At 42.3% G+C, this 19,535-nt stretch overlaps 1 protein-coding gene across 2 annotated transcripts in view; it reads left to right on the top strand.

Annotated features, from left to right (window-relative positions):
- The first annotated feature begins 1,043 nt into the window (after positions 1-1,043).
- Positions 1,044-19,535, top strand: part of ARNT2 (aryl hydrocarbon receptor nuclear translocator 2) — a 103,138-nt gene continuing 84,646 nt past the window's right edge. For both annotated transcript variants that reach the window (XM_069866869.1, XM_069866867.1), the window contains exon 1: positions 1,044-1,138. In XM_069866869.1, the coding sequence (XP_069722970.1) occupies positions 1,108-1,138 (31 nt within the window). In that variant the 5' untranslated portion in view covers positions 1,044-1,107. The remainder of the gene's footprint in view (positions 1,139-19,535) is intronic.

Below are 19,535 nucleotides of genomic sequence, written 5' to 3'. Positions count from 1 at the left end.
ATCCCACTTCTCTCTACAACTACCTGAAAGGAGGTTGTAGAGAGGAGGGTGCTGGCTTCTTCTCCCAAATGACAGGGGACAGGATGAGAGGGAATGGCCTCCAGCTCTGCCAGGGGAGGTTCAGGCTTGACATCAGGAAAAAATTTTTCACAGAAAGGGTCATTGGGCACTGGAACAGGCTGCCCAGGGCGGTGGTTAAGTCACCTTCCCTGGAGGTGTTTAAAAGACGGCTGGATGAGGTGCTGAGGGGCATGGTTTAGCAATTGATGGGAATGGTTGGACTCAATGATCCAGTGGGTCCTTTCCAACCTAGTGATTCTGTGATTCTATCTCCCAGAGGACATCCCCACCTTGAGGGAGAAGAGATGCCTTGTTGGGATGACAAGGACCGTGGTGACATCATCTAATGGTTCCCTGCCTCCAGCCTCTCAGCGCAGCCTTCAGTTTTGGGTGGTCGTAAGCTGCACTCCAACCTCCCCTTCTCAGTTTTGGGTGGACGAGGGCAGCACTTCAAGCATTACCTACCCATTTGGCGTGGTGGAGAGCAGCACCCTCACCACCTCTTCTCAGTTTTGTGAGGTGGTGGAGGGCAGCACCTCAACCCCCCCGCTCTGTTTTAGGTGGCGGAAGGCAGCACCTCAATCACTATTTCTCAGTTTTGGGCGGCTGACAGCACCTCAACCACCCCCTCTCTGTTTCAGGTGGCGGAGAGCAGCACCCCAACCACCACTGGTCAGTTTGTGTGGCTGCAGGCAGCGCCCCAACCACCACCGCTCGGTTCCGGGCCGCGGCGGGCAGCGCCCTCGCTCTAGGCCGCTCGGGGCACCCGCTCCCCCGGCGCCGCCGGTTCGAGCCCCGCGGGGGGCGCGGGCCCGGGAGCGGCGCGGGGCTCGCTGGCCGCGGCCTTGAGCGCACATGTGCGGTTCCCGGCACATGCTCACTGCGAGCGGCGCATGAGCAGACGCGGGGGCCTTCGGACATCTTGGGCCGCCCCGCACCGAGCGGGCAGCCGGGCCCCGCGGCGGGACCAGCGCGCACCCGGCTGCCTCCCCCGCGCACCGCTCCTCCCCCGCTTCAGCGTTTGTTTGAACTCCTCTCGGAGGCGCCATGGCGACGCCGGCGGCGGTGAATCCTCCCGGTGAGTACCCGCGCTGCCTGAGCCCCGCACCGAGCCCCGTCTCGCCCCGTGTGGCCCCGCAGCACAACACGTGGCCCCGCGCCGGGCGCGAACCCTGGTATCGCCCCGCAGCCCCCAGGTTCTCACCCCGTATCTCCGCGTTCTCGCCCCGCGTCCCTAGAGCCCGTGGTATCGCCTTGCATCCCTTGGTATCCCCGCATCCCCCTCCGCGCTCTCGCCCCGCATCCCCCTCCGCGCTCTCGCCCCGCATCCCCGTATCTCTGCGGTCTCGTCCCACGTCCCTGCATCCCCTGGTGTCGCCCCACATCCCCGCGTCTCCGCGGTCTCGCCCCGCATCCCCCTCCGCGCTGTCGCCCCGCATCTTCATGTTCTCGCCCCACATTCTCCTTCGCATCCCCCTCCGCGCTCTCGCCCCGCATCCCCCTCCGCGCTCTCGCCCCGCATCCCCCTCCGCGCTCTCGCCCCGCATCCCCCTCCGCGCTCTCGCCCCGCATCCCCCTCCGCGCTCTCGCCCCGCATCCCCCTCCGCGCTCTCGCCCCGCATCCCCCTCCGCGCTCTCGCCCCGCATCCCCCTCCGCGCTCTCGCCCCGCATCCCCCTCCGCGCTCTCGCCCCGCATCCCCCTCCGCGCTCTCGCCCCGCATCCCCCTCCGCGCTCTCGCCCCGCATCCCCCTCCGCGCTCTCGCCCCGCATCTCCGCGCTCTCGCCCCGCATCTCCGCGCTCTCGCCCCGCATCTTCGTGTTCTCGCCCCGCATCCCCCTCTGTGTTCTCGCCCCGCATCCCCATATCTCCTCATTCTCGTCCCGCATCCCCCTGCTGCTCTCGTCCCGCATCCTCCACGTTCTCGCCCGGCATCCCCCGCCGCTCCCCTTTACGCCTCTCACCCCGCATCCCCACACTCGCCCCGGTGGCGCGAGGAGCTGTCCGTGGGGCTTCTCCGGGTGCAGAAATGAGTGGTTTCGCAGAAGCACATGCAGTCACCGCATGGAAAGAGAAGGGACGTGTTCCCCGGCCAGAGCTGTGGATCGGGGCGGCTGCACCGCACTCACCTCATGTCTGCCCTGGGGACTGGTGGGGCTGTCGGGTTTTCACATCTGTGCTTTGGGCAGAGTTATTGTTGGGCACTAAAACCGGCTTGCAAAACGTTGCTTGAAACCAAAACGGGGCGTCAAAACTGAGCGAGGGCGCCTCCGGCATGTGTCACCTTTGCCGCATGTGTATTGCGTTGCCAGTGGACGTTAATAAACATTTCCTGTTAATAACACATTTGTTAAGAGAAGAAACTTACTAAAATGTTGTCTTTGAGGGTTTTTTTGTGAGTGGAGACATTCCCTGATGTTGTGTTATGTGTCTTATGAGATACAACATCAGATTTGTTGAGAGTGTGATGGAGCGAAATGGGTTTGGATGCAATTTTAGCAATGCACTTTCTCAATTTAGTGTTGGATCAACAAGTATCCCGCACTAAAAATAAGCGGGACGACAGATCTTGCACTGGGCTCAACATTAAGGAAGAATATTTTTATCAAAGGTGGATTCCGATCTTGCTCGTTTTAATATGTGACCACATTTTGACCTTATTCGTAATATCAAGGGCAATATTCACAGTTGAGGGCTTGCTGGAGTAAACGTCGACTGATGTTTAAAGGCTGTTCTTTAGATTAAGTCCTGCTGTAGTTGAGCATGTAGTTGATGTACTGAAAGTGAGTGATGTGGTATAAACAGTTAATTTTGTTTAGTAAGTATGAAGAAAGTAAGCAGGAACAGATCTTTGGCAATCGGATTAAATTTTAATATCAGAATTCTACATATTAAATAAAAATTAATATTTAATGGAAGGTTATTAAATAAATATTAAATAATATTTCCAGGACACCATGCATGATAACGGAGAATTTCATTGCATGCACGCGTAGCTAGAATCGTTGAGTTTTTCTGAAGCCAAAGAAGGATACAAACAGGCTTTTTTGACTTTGATTTGGTTTGATCTCCTGTCTGCCCCTCCCAAGCTGTGCATAGAAGGATCACCCCTGACCATGGGAAGATCTATACTGAAACTGCTGAATTGTAAGAGAGCATCCTCAGAGGAAGGCTTCACAGTTGCTCTCCTGTGACCCAGGGAATACTCTCTTTGTGAATTGAGAGAGCGTTATGGGATTGTTGAAGAAATGTGAAATAAATGTGAGGGAAGTGAGAGCCGAGTGTGTTGGTTGTATGCAGTTGAAGTTAACTTGCAGTGCGGTCCTCGAACTCTTTTAAACACAGATTGCTGGTCCGCCGGCAGGATGAGGAAATATGTTGGTTTCCTGAAGCGAATCAGAACTTACTTCTGCAAGGCTGAGGTTACAGAGCATCGTTTCACTCCTCGTCTAAGCAATTGGAACAGATCTGAGCTGAAAGACAAATTCAGTGTCTGTTAAATGATCCTCCCACATTTTCTGTGCATGAGCGTTGCTGTCAGACAAATGTAACTACGCACGGACAAGTCAAAATGAGGAGCTTTAGAGGTGTGAAGAGGTGAGGACAGGGTAGAGCTGTGTGAAATGCCTTGATTTATGCTGTGTTCTTTTAGAGTCATCATCTATTGCTTATGTTATTTTATTTTTTTTTATTAATTGCAAGACGATGCAGAGGAGCAATTGAAAACTGTAGTGAGAGAATTTTAATACTTCTATTTTCTCTTAGGGCCAGACCCTCAACTGGAGTGAGGTGAAAGTAGCCCTATTAGTATTGGTGAAGCCACGCTGCCTTACGCCAGTTGACTTTCTGATCTGTGATGTTAGGGAAGCACAACAGAGAGATTAACTTGTTAAGCATCTTTAATGATGATTAGAAATTACAATATGATTAAATTTTTATTAAGCAATTGTCTGGGGTTCTAATAACAGTTGATAATTTAGGCAGGACATTAACTTGCAGCTACTACAGTACAAATACAAGTGATTTTAGTCATATTCTAGATAGTGGAATGGGGATTATTGCAGACAGAAAAACTGGGTGGGATCTCTTGGTACAGAACCATGCGCTGCTCTGCAGCATCATCTTTGTTCTCACGATAGATGTGGATTTATCCATTTTCCCACTGATCTTTTTTTTTTAGTGGAAAGTTTGAGTTATGGAAGTTTAGGGCAGTGGGAGCAGTTTGCAGCCTGGCTGGGGCTTGTGGGGACTCTATCAGTATCAGGGACTGAATTGTGGTGGGGGTGCAGCCACCCGTGTGCTTCTTGGTCTGTGTTAGATTTAGAGACTTGATCTCTTTTCCCAAGTGATAGGCAGTAGGACGAGAGGAAATGGCTTCAAATTGTGTCAGGGGAGGTTCAGATTAGACATGAAGAAAAATTTCTTCACCAAAAGGTTTATCGGACACTGGAACAGGCTGCAAGGGAGGTGGTTGAGTCACTATCCCTGGAGGAATTAAAAAGATGAGTAGATGATGTGCTCAGGGATATGGTTTAGTAGTGGACAGGTACAGTTGGACTCAACGATCTCAAAGGTCTTTTCTGACCAAGTGATTCTATGATTCTAAACTTGTAGTTCTTTTTGGTGAAGGTGTTTGTCCATAGCTGCAGCATTGCAGTGACAAAACTGGGGGGTCCTGTGAGGTAGTCTTCTTTCTTCCCCTTCCTGCGTGCTTAGCCTTGGGAATGGGATTTGGTTAGAAGTACTTTGTTCATCTGTCGTAATCTGGATGACTAAGTGAAGTGTGGAACACAATACAGGTGTGTGGGAAGCTCATCTGCATTGGCACAAAGCATCGGAGTTAATTTATTTCCTCCTGAAATAAGATTGGCATATTAAATGGAGTTTAAGAACAAAAAAATTGTGGAGGTGTAACAAGCATTTCATAAATTACAACTTGCAGCAAAGTAACTTAGTGCCATTTCTGTTTTAAATGTGTTTATTTCTGGAATAAAAACTTGCCCATAGCTGTTGCTACTTCGGGGTCAAATTTTGCTTGACTTGAGTGCAGTACATGATGTAGTCATTCTTGTACTGGCCAAGTTGGGATGGAAACATAAAAATTAATTCAATATTTTCTTTTGCTTGAGGCGTTACTCGGTCTTGAGTGACAAGTTCCAGTCTGGCTTGGTCTGATGGGGGGTCCCAGAGTGGGGACTTCGTGCTCTGATGGGGTGATGTGAAATAAACTGGTTGTATCCTTTCAGTTCCTCCTGGTGAGGTATCCGTGGAGGGAATGCCTCCTCTGGGTGGTCCCCACAGATGTATTGCCACAAACTCTTTAAGTCTAGTCAGAAGAAATCATGAGATTTCAGGGTTTATCTAGAGTTGCAGTAGAGGGCAGATCCCTTAGGATGCATTTTTGGCTACGTTTTAAGATTTTGTAGTTCTTTAGGATTGTATTTTTATATTTAATTGAAAGAAACATAATAACTAGGTGGGTTCACATAATCACTAAAGCTCCTTTAATGATTTCTTTTAAAACAGAGAACCCAAAGTCTAAAGTTATGGAGAACAACATGTTCCCAAAAGTGCATCTGCTAGAGCTGTGTTGAGATGGGATGGTGGGTCATGAGAGAAAGGAGTTGCTGTGGATTAAGATATTACTTTTACAACTACAGTAGCTGATGGGGGTAGTTTTAGCTAATGGCTAATCTAAGATATAAAGGAAATTGTGGTTGAACTTTAAAGAAAGATGATCAAGTAAACTTTCTTTACTGTCAATTTGTAATGAGTGAATGGCACATTTTATGTCATATGAGTGAAAAGTTTTAACGGAACCCTGTGCCTGGACCTTTTTTTTTTTTTAGGAAAGTGTCTTGGGTTCTGGGAGCTGGTTTTGTTAGTTTGAATTGGAAGTTGAATGGAGATAAATCATTCTTCCATCTCAGCTGGAAAATCTGCGAACGAAATCCTCTGTTAGCCAGTCTTAGGTTTGCACTCGAGTTACTGAGATGTCAAGTGCTGTGGATGAATTTTCTTGATGCTGCCCATTTTGTGTCCCCAAAAATCTTTCTGAAGTTGGCAGTCTGGCCATTCTTCAGCTTTCATACAGCTTTGTAATTGATGATTAGATAAACCCCATCTACTTAAGTGTTTTAGATTTCAAAATTGTCAATTCTGAGCCCAAGACTTGTTGTGTTTTATTGCTACAGTAGTAACGCTTTGTCCTTAAGTTGCAATAAAGACTACCCAGTAAACTCCAAAATCCATTTCATGGTATCCTAGTGAGTAAAAGGAGCGTTCTAGCAATGAGGGTTAAAATGAGCTGGGATGTTTCTGGCATACAAAATGTAGTCTTCTTTTTAGGATAATGTTAAAACAAAGATCTCAAAAATGGAAGAGTCATTAGCCAGTGGGAAGTTTAAATTGCAGATCTTTTTCTTCTCATGTTTTTCTGTCTTTCTTACTGCAGAATTGCTCCTTATTTTAGTCAGACTGTGGTATAAGATGATAGTGCTTCTTGAGTTGTTTTGTGATAATGTTGTCTCCTTCAGGACTGTGTACCAAACAGCAAGTTGCATTGAAGAAATGACTTCTTTTTCACATTTCTAATGTACAGACCATACAATAAAATTAATTTCAGAATATCTCTACTATCTCAGGGTATTTTTTTAAAATTTGCATGTGTAACTTGTGATTAGTTCCAAGTGTTTTTTCAAATAGAATTGTTTCCCTATGCTTCTTAATAAAAAACGCAAAACAAAGCAGATATTGCTGATTTCTGTACTACCAGATGGTATTGCTAGTTTTTCTTTCCAGTAAGAAAAAATTACTATAGAGATAGGCAGCAAAGGAAAAAAATAGCGTTTTCAAAACAGTCAGGGCAAAATAACACTGTTGATGTAGTGATTATTGTTATTAAGAGAACAGAAATGGGGCTGTCATTATGAAGATATATTCGAGGATTATGCTTAAATGGCTTGTGAAGATCAGCTACGTATGTCATTTAGGGTAATTTTGGGGGGCTTACTGCTTCATGACTGACAAGTAAGAATGGAAAAAGCCTTAATTTGATGCTACCTGCAAAAAGTATAATGTTATTAAAATTTGCATTAGAAAAGGGAAAGAGGGGTCTCGAGGTTAACACACAGGAATTTAGATCTCAGGGCTTATCATAGGTCTCTGGCAGATTTTCTAGTCTTGTCTATAGCAGAGTGGCTTTGGGTGGCCAGCAGTATTTAGAGATGGATGAACCAGCTCTGGATGAGTTGTTCTGTCTAGCCAGCGCTGTGGAGTTCAGAGATGCTGCCTTGGGTGCAGAAACATGCCGATACCAACTCAAGCTACGTTCTTTTCTTGACTGTTAGAGTGTGCTCAATTAAGGTTATGTAGGAAAGAAAACTGCAAAGATGCTCCATCGCTCATTCTATAAGATAATCTGTGGGACAAAAAAATAGATTTGCCGGACAATACAGGCAAAAGATTTGAAATTTCAGATATCTTGTGTGGGAGCTTGCAGTATAAACAATTGGTACAGTTTACTTCTTGCTAACAGCATTTCCTTTGTTCAGATGTAAAGCATTTCCTGTCACCCCATCTGTATCAATCATGCTGTCAAATGACAAAAAGAGAAATTTTATAAAGCTGTGTTTATATGTTAGTTAGCTTGTGATTATAATTCGAAAAAGAATCACATTGTTATCAACGAAAAAACTTAAAAAAATGAATCAGTCTTCCATTGTTTAAAATAAAAATCAAAATGAAAATTAATTGATTATGTAAATCTACGTGGACTAAATGCCTTCTTTTTGGCTACACCAGAAAAAACTACTTTGTCGCAAAATGATGCAAGATTTCACTAAAATCTGGCATAAATTATATGATTTGAAACTTTGGTACCAAACATAGAATGCCTGTTTTTAAACAAGAGCTGTTTCAGACTTTGATTTGGATAGTCAAAATTTCAAATGCTTCTTGCTTTATTGTTTACATGGATTAATGGCTGTAGTCATGCCATGGGTAATGAATTAGAAGCTGTTTTCAAGACAGATGTAATTTCCTTTTTTTGTACCCAAAGCACGCTAGTCTTCCTTGAGCAAAGCCATCTGCACAGGGCAAAAGAGAAGTCCTTTGTTTTGGATACTCTACATATTGATGGATGTTTCTAAACTTTTTCCTTCCTGTCTTTTTTATTAGCTTTTATTTGCATTTTCCCTGTCTTGAGTATTTGTGTCCTATGTTTCTTAGGTGGCTCTGCCTTTCTCACAACTCCTCTTAACTGCCCTGTTGTAAGGGTGGTGTCATGCAGAACTGTATGTTGGTTTCTCTGTTGTTTAAATGTAAATGAGTCCTGTAATTGTACTGGTGCTTCTCCCAAGCCTTTCAACGGCTTAGAAATTCAGATTCCATTCTGTAGGTAGCATCTGAAGTCTCCCTTTCATAAAAGTGGTACTGTTTGTGTTGTAAGTAGCGACTGTGCTGCCTTCCATGTAACCCAGCAGGTCCTGCAAGTTATCATCAGTTGGCTCAGCTGAGGACCCTCTATGAGCTTACATCTCCCCTAGATGTATATATGTTGCTGTTTTGTTCAAGGACAGCTCATAACATTCATTTCAAACGTTTAGATTTGGGCTGCTGCATTTTTTCTCATCTAAATGTCAACTGCATGTGACAAATAGAATAATATCATTTTTTCTCTAATCAAGCAAAAGAAGCGTTGAATTATTTAATTGCTGGCTTTGCCAGCATGCAGATGGAAAGGCTTTTCAGGTAAGTTGCTCATACAAAATGTCTGAAATGGATAGTAATTAACAACTGGCTCTTCATTGGTATGTTAATTACGCTGCCATTTGTCCTGCTGCCTCTCTCTCCTTGTTTAATGTTCAGTTACACTGAGCCGAAGCATTCACTTCCTGGCAAACACAGAATGTATCGGAACAGTTTGACTCTCAGATATATGCAAATATTTTATGGGAAGAGGCATGCCAGTAAATCACTGAGCTGCGAAGAACAAAAACACTGCATATTTGTATTCCTCGGGGGTAAAAGCAAAACCTGTTTCTGTGGAATATACAGGCCTGATTTTGAAAAACGGTCTCCAGTACTTTCCCAGTAATAGTCCAGAGCACAATTTCATGCAGGTGGGTAATTTCAAGGAGTTGTTACTGGTGTCTCTTCTGTTAGTACAGGTAGGTGGACGCCTCGATGCTGTTAAATGCCCTTGGAGTGCGCGTATTTTTAAAACTGGATTGAAAAATCAAACTGAACTGGAAACGCTTTTAAAACTCAGGACAGAACTGGTTATTTGAATGCAAGGAGAATTAAGATAGCTTCTTATGAATACATCACGTATTTAGTCTCGGATCTTATTTAACTTATAGTTTGATTCCTTTGAGAATGCATATTGTCTTCTGTTATTTGAATGGTGCTTTGCAGAGTGCATCCTCAGTTTCCAGATATTCCTGCAGTAAATAAAAACATACTGCATATGTTTGCCTCTGTAACGTCAAGCCTGAGGAATAAGCAGGCTCGTGAAGTTATGTGGCTGCCTAGTGTGTCAGGATGAGGCTGGTGTTTGAATTTACTGAGCTCCTGTTGCATGGAAAATGTTTAATCTGCCCAGTGCACAGTGACCCTCAACACATGCTGGAAATCAGCCGCTGAAATTAGGTGCTGATTGTAACAGTAGCTGCGGGAAGTGGATTACAGTCATAAAATTAACCATAAAATGGCACTAGCTACTGTGTATCACTGCCCTCTCAGTTATGTTTGATTTCTTTATTGACAAAAAATTGTATCGCTGTTGGTACTGCAGAGCCAGCATGGCCATGGGCATGCTGGGTTTCCATTTCAAGTCCAACTTGAAAGACTGCTAGCTAGAAAAGCTTGGTTTGAAATGCTAAATTCTTGCGTTCCCAGCCACTGAGAGGCAGCTCTTTTAACAGCAGCCTGTGCAAGCTGGTGAGAGACTTTGGGAAGACAGAGGTCAGCCTGATGAGTACCCCTGTGAGTGATGGTCATGTTATAGTGCATGGGACACCAGTGCTTTCCTCGGATTTAATTATTTTTTTAAAGCATCACTAAGAGATCACCTGGCCTTCTGCATACAGCTCTGTCACCATGAAAATATTCTGTACTTTCTGTAGTGAGTAGTGCTTTGACCATTAGGAAACAAGGCTGTATGATGAAAACTTCCCTATATTTTTGACATTTTCGGTGCCCTTAGGAATGGCAAATTTTAAAGGTTTCGTGTTTCTGGGATGAATGTTCTCCTGCTAATTTGTTTAGTTGATGTTATCATGTAAAACAGACATTTTTACTGGTGTATTTAAAAAGGAAGTATTAAAAAATAGAAAGTTTGAATTGCTGTGCAGTCAGGTTTGTGGGAACAGCAATTGCATCTTAGCGACATTGTATTTTTGCTTAGCAGCCATGCATTTTTGTTGTTGAAATTGAAGTAAATGAACCTTCACTAAAAAAAACCAAACAAGTTTGAGCTACATCTCCGAGTGGTGACCATTAGCGGTTGAGGTGCTGAGGGCATGTTCTGTTCTCCTGGCTGGTAGTGATCTCCAGCAAAGAGGATAGGGCACTGCTGGAATTCAGGATGTCTTAAATGAACGCAACAGTCTTCCCCAAAAGCCATGTGTTGAGGCTTGCAGAATCCAAATTTTCCATTTCCTACACGAGTCCTTAAAAAACGTGTAGTGTCTCTGTAGATTCTGGGCCAGCAGCTTTCTGCATCTACGAGTTAAGGTTATTCTAAGTGAAACTGTTTCTCTCTTAGGTAGGTGATGCTGGACTGGATTTTCACTAGCGTGCTACGTCAGACTTATGTTAAATAGCCCATCATAGACACTTTAGCATAAAATATAAAATTTCCATTATGGTTATTTATAGAATAAGACAGCAGTAGTTTCTTCTTTATTGTTTCTGGGCTTTGGGAAGTACTTAGGTTTATAGGAGTCTTTGAGGCTCCTGGTAATTTATTCAGCTTGAAACTTGGTTCTTGAATGATCACAGCTCTTGGTTTTGTTTCTTCTAGATTAAACCAAGTTCTTCTGGACTTGCTGTGCTCTGTGATTTCTTCCTGATACAACCTGTACATTTCTGAGAGGCGGTAGTCTTCTGGTGAAGTATATCTTGATTCACCTTCACTAGTCAAACAAGCTACCATCACACATTTCCAGATTGTTTCCTGACTCAAAATCTTCCTTTTTTTTCAATTGTGTCTGCCTTCTGCTTCTTAAGCCCTTTGATTCTGAACTGTAAATGGGACTGAGGTTTATGATGGATTTTAACATTTTAGCGAAAGCAGCCAGTTGGAATATCTTTTTCTTTCCGAAGTTTTCCCTTTTGTTACTTGTGTTTTTCCCTCCAGGTTACCTGCATGTTTTACGAAAGGAGGCCATGTAAATATGTAAGCAATGTTTGAGGTCAGGCAGCTGTGGGATGGCACTGTAAAACAAAATTTTACTGCTGGGTTACAATAACTGAATTGAAAGATAGGTGGTTTTACTTGTTGACATTTTGGTTGAGTGGAATCAGTTGGAGATGTGTGAGTGGGTGGAAAGAACATTAGCATGAAGTTCATACTGAATTATGTTTTTCTTGAGGAAAACTATTCATTAGTCTCATAGCTGGCATATGCCTTTTTATTCCTTCTCTAAAGTAGTATTTGACTACTTTGATGTAAAGGTTGATATGACATGAAGGAATCTGTTCTGCCTCCATCTACTGATGATGCGCTAAAGCCTTTCTGCCCTTGGCAGAACTGAGTGAGACACAGCCAGTGTGCTAGTCCTCATTTTGCTCTAGGAAGGGTATACGTACAGGTGGTGAATGTTTCAGGGTACGCAGCGTCATGGCTCCATCTCTTGGAGTGTTACGTGTGGAGGTTAATAATGTTATATCCAAGTTTGGCTCCAGAGCTCTTTGTGTCTCCACCTATACCGCTTTGTTGGTATTTGTTTTTCAAGACCGTCTTTAAGGACAAAATGTTCTTTCATCATTGCTAAATTTAAAACAACTGTGGTAATTATGAGTAAGAATTTTAGAGACCAGTACGTTTTCACTGTGCAGGAAGATTTTTGGCTGTTACAAGCTGTCTGCATTTTTCATTTTTATCGCTGGCTACCTCATGTCTGAGAAGTGACCGGAGAAAGAAGACAGTCTTGTGCTACAGGCAGTGGACAGCGCTCAAGTTTTCTCTTACCTCTGTTTTGCATGTCCTGTTTATAAAAGTGTATATTCTGGGATGCTTTTTTCATATGTGCCTGGGGTAACATGACATATTTGTAGGAGAAGGTGAAGTGACTATCCTGGAGCGAGCAGAGAATATATTTTTTTTTCATTTTGATGTGCTAATGGATGATGTTTTAATAGGACTTTTATTGCAACCACATTTATGTTGCATTAGCAAAGATTTTTTTTCTCCCTTTGGGAACATAAAAAAGCAGTGTATACAGCTTCTTTCTCCTTGGAAACAGCAGATGTTATTTATTCCAGGCACATGAATAACCATTAATTTGTATTTTCTTTATACAGTAGGTATGGCATTGACATAATGTGTTTTTTAAGAGTCTTGAAAAAATATATATATGAGCATAGATGGATAGCTGCTTCAATGCTGAACGATCAATGATCCCCCTAGCTTTAAAGTTTTAATATAGGCTTTATAACTTATTGCTGTCTTGACTTATGGTTGCTTTTGTCTCTTAGTTTGCCTTTGAAAACACGTTAGTTTCTTCACAGCCAGTTACAGTTTGAATTCGAAGATTGAGAGCAAAATATTTATTGCATCACACACAAAAGAAATAATCAAACTATGTGGAAAATACAGTTACACAGTGTGAAAATTATGAGATGGCTTTCAAGTGTTTGCTGTGTGCTTGAGAGTTGAATTTAAAAAGTAGGAAAATGCATTGCATGGGAGTATTTGGTTAGGTTATTAAACTGCTCTTTAAATCAAGTCAATGAGCTGTCACTGGAAGTAAATCCATTTTCAGAAATCATATCGTTCTTTCTAATGTTGAAATGTAATGATGAAGTATTTGTAGTGATTTCTTGGTAAGCACATTTGGCTACCAGTTGTTTGCTTTGGTTCACAGGGTCCCTGTAGTAGCTGGAACCTTAGCGCCAAGTTAGGCATTTGGACTATTTATATGTCCCTTGTACTTGTCTGTGCAGCTCTTCAGTCAACAAATATCAAAGCAAAAAACTTAGTTTGGTCAATATTTACAGACAAATACTCTACTTGTTTTTTTACAAACATCCAGTTTGTTTATTGTGAGGATTTTTTCAGTATCATTCTTCACTCTATTTGATGTGTTCACAGAATTGTCTGCGTACTTTTGGGAACAAGTGGCTTGTAATGAATGTCAAGTCATGCTTAGTATGAATATGGGGACATGGGAAAATAATGTTTTGGTTTTATATGTTTTCATTTATTTGGTAGTTCACTGGTACAACATCCCATGAGTTCTTGTATTTGGTAATTCTGAAAAAGCAGTGAGAGCTTGGCCATTACAGCTGATCGTTTCTTGAAAGCCTAGCACAGCTCACCTGGAAACATAATTTTCTCTCTTCTTTTAAAATGGATAATTTTAAAAAGCCAAGTAGGAGGTTCAGTATTGTGAAGACCTTTCAGGAAATAGCTCTGTGAAGAAGTTAAGAGGAAAAGAAGTGTTCAAAATTCCTGACAAGTTCTTGAGTAGGTAGTAAACCTAAAGTAACGCTAAAGAATCTTCCCACATTCCGCAGAGGAGTATAGCAGTATTTTGTATTTACTCTATGCCTATGGAGATGTCCCTTATGCCATAATGTTGAATTGTTCTATTTGGAGCATTTGTGGAAATGAAAAATGCTCGAAAATAATGAGAAAAAAAAAGCAAATGCAGTTATCTTTGAACTTCCAAAGCCGTGTGGGCGTTGTTATTGATGTTGTAGTTATTTGCAAACACGAAAGATATAACACGTGAAATTATCTAAAAGGCAGAATATTCTAAAAAGTGTAATTAATGATCCTGAGGCAATGAAAGATTGAAAAATCGCCAAGACTTTTGTTTTGCTTGCAGAAAAATTCAGCATTTGGGAAACTCAGTTTCAAAGATGAAGATAGCTGCTAATACGGGTTGGTGTGTCACAGCAGTTAAGACTTCAAAAGATGTTCTGAAGGTTGTCTTCTACAGGAGGTTAAGCTGAACAGGTCCTGATTTCCGACAGGCTCTAGTTGAATGTTATGAGAAAACTGGTGTTCTCTTTTCAGATGGCTTTTCAAGGTCCAGTTTGATTGAGTCTTGAATGTCGTATCCACAGCCTTTCTCCATGGTCTGAAGGCTGGACCATGGTGCTTTCTAAACTGAGCCTAGGGTCTGGAAAAATAATGGTTTGGAGTAATAGATAACACAAGCCCTCTGTTCACGTGTATATCTCGTTTAAGTTATATGAAGTTTTTGATTTTGTCACTACTGTGGCAAATGGTTGGCTATTTTCTCCCATCTCTAGAGAAAACAAAGTTAATCAGAAAATCTCCTTTGATTTACTGGAAGTTCAGTAAGGGATAAAATGAACTGAGTATTTAATGTACAAAACTTAGGCTGGGTTTTCAAAATGGAGTTAAATGTGGCATTTTTTTCCCCACAAAATATTTTAGACAGAGAACGTTGCATTAGAAATTGTGAGGAAAGGGAGAGGTACTAGGCCACACCCTATTTTTAGAAATCATGTTTTGTGATGCATGCATGGTGCCATTCTTTTTAGGGTGTTTCACATTAATAGCCTTATTCTTGCTAATAAATAGGGGTGTGGAAACACCTGAAAGGCCAATTAATTATCATAACATCAAATAAGCATCATTTGCTTGTTGATCAAGCAGAACTGAAGTCATTAGTGCTATCAATAAAATACTGTTTAATGAAAACAATAGCATTCTGATTACCCAGTAGTGCCTAAGGACACTGTAAATATACTGATAATTAAGTATTTGGTAATGCAAGTTGCTGTTCTGAATGAAATTTAGAATTAACATAGCCTTCCGAGGCACACTTAAAAAAACAACCTCGTGATAAATAATAAAGGCATTTGAAGGACATGAGTAAGTAATTTTCAATGAATAATTTAAATGAGAGTGGTCTAAGTCTTACACCTTTGTAGTTGGACTATGTTGTTGCTGGGCTTTCTGCAGCTGATGAGGAATGGTTGTTTTCCTGTGTGTGGGTGCATCACAGAAGCCTCAGATCTTTGACCCCAGCTTGGTCAGTGGCTCGCAGGGCAGCTCATGGGCCACCACCACAGCAGTAGTGGTCAGTTTAGTTTGATGTAGTTTGACAGTCACCACTTCCTCAGAAATACTTTCTGCAGATCTTTCATGGAGGGAAAGGCTAGGCTACCCCTGATGTGCATTTGGTTAAGATCAGTTTTGGTCAATGCTGTAGGCCATTATTTCATTGCATATTTACGGCAATTCAGTATGTTTTATGTAGTTGAAATTTATGGCAGTGTTATCTTGTTTGATGTTAACTCTGGAGGATGGCAGTATCGATCTTGGTGGGGTTTTTCTCCTGTATACCATTGTGTTTCAATAGCAGTTTCAAAATGATTTCTGCAAATTGACACTTGTACATGAATGAAATAGATTTATGGTCAAGCACTGATATTTGGTCGAAATCTAAACCAGCTTCTGTTGCTGGAAGAAAGTTGCTAGTTAGGTAGATTGTAAAAAGACAGACTTTGTGATAGAAGGTAATGGAAATATTATTTTAAAACAAACGACTTGAAGATGAGTGAATAAAAATGAAGTCTCAAATGATGACGTAGTAACTGCTCAGTGGTTTATTGGCAGTCATTACTGTTTATTGATCATCAAACAGTTTCATAGGAATTTATAAGAGGACATCAGCTTGTAAACATCTTTGGACAATTATCTCATAGAAGAGGGAATGAAACAAGATGAAGAATTTGGGGAAGGACAGATGGCAATGATGGCATAAAACCAGTAATCGGTGACCTAAAGCAAGGACATACTATGGACAATGCTTGATTTGATTGTTCATGTAATAAATTAATAGTGATAGTTGGCTTATTTCTTTCATTTGTAGAATCAGCACACTCGAGAAAGGTTGTCTCTCCTGCTGATGATGTAAAAACTGGCTGTCCTGTCCCAAAAGGAAAAAGGAGCAAGTTGTGGGACAGTTCGATGGTAGCTGAAAGAGTTTCACAGTGTCTTGAGGAGTGAACAGGCTTGGGGTGGCTCCCAAGACGGGATGGGCAACGTAATGAGGGAAGTCTAGGTTTAGCTGTTCTGGTGTTCAAGGCCAGGTTGGATGGGGCCTCCAGCAGCCTGATTTAGTGGAAGGTCCCTGCCCATGGCAGGGGGGATTGGAACTAGGTGATCTTTAAGGTCCCTTCCAGCCCTAACTGTTCTATGATTCTGTGTAGTCATGAGGATGGCCAGTCAGGGACATGGCACCGAGTAAGGCAGGAAATGAGGAATGGTTGGATAAGTGAGTTTTTCTTTCTGTGCAGAAAGAAGTCCAGTCATAGCAACGCAGAGCCAGATGTGACACAACTTGGCCATAACTGGAATCACAGTAAAGCTGATGGTATGGTGGTGTGCGTTGTTTTTTTTAACTTGTTGCAACAAATTGAAAGTTACCCAATTGACTCTTTGCTTTCCTACCAAGCAACAAATCTTACCAAGCCCTTCTAACAAATAATTAGTGATAATCTTGCAGAAGGGCCGTGTGCAATTGTTTTGCCTAATTCACTATTATTGTGCCTGGTTTTTGGTAGCTTTAGCTTGTCTTACAGCTTCCACTTCACCTCCTGGTGTTTTACTGGATGAAATACAGCAAGTGTTCTGTTTTAAAAAAGGAAGAAACTGCCCTGTACGTGAATTTCTAATTGAATGCCAACCAAAACAAGCTAAATGAAACGGACTTGTTAAATGAAGAGTTAATGGACTGATCTGATCTGTCTCTGAGAAACTTGAAGGAAAGTCATTACACTTTATTATTTTTTCATCATGTTTGTTTGCCCAGGCTGGGTGTGTGCTCCTACAGTTTCTGTGAGTTCATTAATGGGTTAGCTTTGGCCACTTCTGCATAACAAAACAGCCATATAGGGCATTTGCTACTTCTGATGCTAAGTAAAAATTATGGAAAATAACTTTGAATGTTACCTCCTGTTTCTTGCACACAACTTCTAATTATGCAGTTATTTTTGGCAAGTACAAAATGTCAAAGGAGGAGGGAGGATCGCCATTCATTTCAAATGGAAATGATGCATAGTTTGAGGAGCCTAAATTTTTTGTAATTTATTTAGTAATTTTGCTGCCTGTTACTAGGGCAAGTTAAGGCAGAGAACAGTTAAGTGAAGAACTACATTGTACCAGTGTGCGACCAGGTAGGGTCGCTTTCTGGCAGCATAAATGATCCTCCTGCTGTTCACTGCTGTGTCATTGTGGCCCTTCATGTACACTAAGGACCTGCCTCTCTTCTTTTAGTGAAGGTTCCATCAGTCCTGAAACAACCACTCAAAGCCAGATTTTCATCCTCTCTGCAAACTGGCCTTTTGCAGTAGCTGCCCTACTTCCCTGCCCGATTTGCATGTGAACTTTCCCACTTGTGACTGTTTGTGCCTGAGACGCTTGCCAAGTGTTGGAAGCTCAGGTTGTTTTCAACACAAGGCTAGTCCAGGTCCTTGGATTTGCTTCTAGCCCACTTTTTGGTGCACTTACAGACTTAGAATGCGAGATCTGCATTTCCTCTAATGCATCTGTCCGTCATAATCGTGATGGAGACCTAGGTGCTGTTCTGCTTTAGTTAAAGCCCCCAATACTACAGTGAGAAAGATATATCCAATTTTAGAGACGGAGGAGGTGCTTAGGTTCAGGTGACTTCTTCATTTTACAGTGAAGACAGAAGCCTGGTTTTACTCCTGAGGGGGGGTTATTATTTTACAAGACTAGAGAGACATTCTAGTGTCTCTAGACACTAGAGAACAAGAGCCCTTAGGGCCTCTTTTACATCTTTCTTCTGTAGTTTGAATTCCAGCAACTTCTTTTTTTTGAAGGGAATGGTCATAGTTTGGCAGGGCTTGCCAGTGGTTGGATGTGTTGGTTTATTAGAGGGAGTTCAAGAAATAGTTCATCTAAGCCACAGGCTGAATAGGTTGAGAAGAGATAACAAGGAATTATGAATGAGAAGTAGCTGGTAAAAAATGTGTGGGCATACATGAGAAGGTGAATTGATGCCATGTCGTTTATCAGGAAGATAGGAGGAATGAAGAAGCAGCTACCCTTTCCATTCTTCCCAGCCTAACCTTAGATAGAAATGTATTATCTTCTGTCTGTGCTTCAAGTTGAAGTGTGGAACAATCCCTGCACCAACTGCAGAGATGTGACTCCAGGTCTTTTTCTGGATCGTGCTAGAGGTCATTCTGGATTTATTCGGTTGCATGTGGGTTGTTGGTCGTTCAGGCTGAGAAGGCATAGGCAGCAAGCATGAATGTGGTCCACATCTTTTTCTTGTGCTCTGAGGACTGTGGAAATTGTTGTGCCTCAACCGTGGGGTAGATCTGGATGAATGGCATTACCAGACATGACTGGAATGAACAAGGTGATTAGCTTGAAAATTGGAATTAAAAATAAGACGTATTGTCAAAGTAGCATTCAAAATCACTTCAGAGGACCCTGATTTTCACTGTTGGCTGCTTATCCTGCAGGGTTCTGTCTCATATTGTCTCTCAAGCTCAGCACTTAAAGCTAGAGTTTCCCCTAAAGTAGACCAAAACTCTCTTTGTCAAGGTCTGCTTCTAATTCTGTGTTTGCCTCCCACCTTCTTTTGCACATTCCCTTGATGGTGTTGGAACTACAGGGCACGCAAAAGAAGTCTAGTTTGTACTGAGATTTCAGGACTCCACAGATGGGTTGTGCAGACACAACAGTGAAGTGTGGAGGCACCATGAAGGATTTCACCTCTTTGGCTTCAAAACCTGCTCTCCCAGTATACTGATGGGGCATATGGTAGATGTCTTTAAGATTTCTTACATCGCACTAACTTTGGCATCTCCTTTGGAGTCACAGCTGAAAAGGTGGTCAGCAAGATATATGATTTGGTCTCTAGACTGCCAGTGAGTCCACCCTCTTGGATGTCTGGTCGTTGCCTTTGCTGAACAGTCAGTCCCCCCAGAATAATGAGCTTAATTGTATCATCCCCATCCCCCCTTCTTGTATACTTAACATTCACCTGTGATGCAGAGGGATGAGAAATGTCTGATTTTAATTTTAAAAAAGGGAGCGTTTCTCTAGTAACTATTTACAGTACACCCCCATTTTTCTTCAAGATTATTGGGGATACCTCCTCCCTCCCCAAAGTACAGGGCATCTTGGTGGAGGGGAAATTTTTATATTAGGTAGGATTTATATGTTATTCATAAAAGCCCTCCCTATCTTAGTAGCTGTTTCCAGAACCTAAACGGTTAAAGTAGAAAAT

The sequence above is a fragment of the Phaenicophaeus curvirostris genome, chromosome 12, assembly GCF_032191515.1.
Source record: "Phaenicophaeus curvirostris isolate KB17595 chromosome 12, BPBGC_Pcur_1.0, whole genome shotgun sequence".
Taxonomy (NCBI): domain Eukaryota; kingdom Metazoa; phylum Chordata; class Aves; order Cuculiformes; family Cuculidae; genus Phaenicophaeus; species Phaenicophaeus curvirostris.
This window is presented reverse-complemented; position numbering and strand designations above follow the sequence as displayed.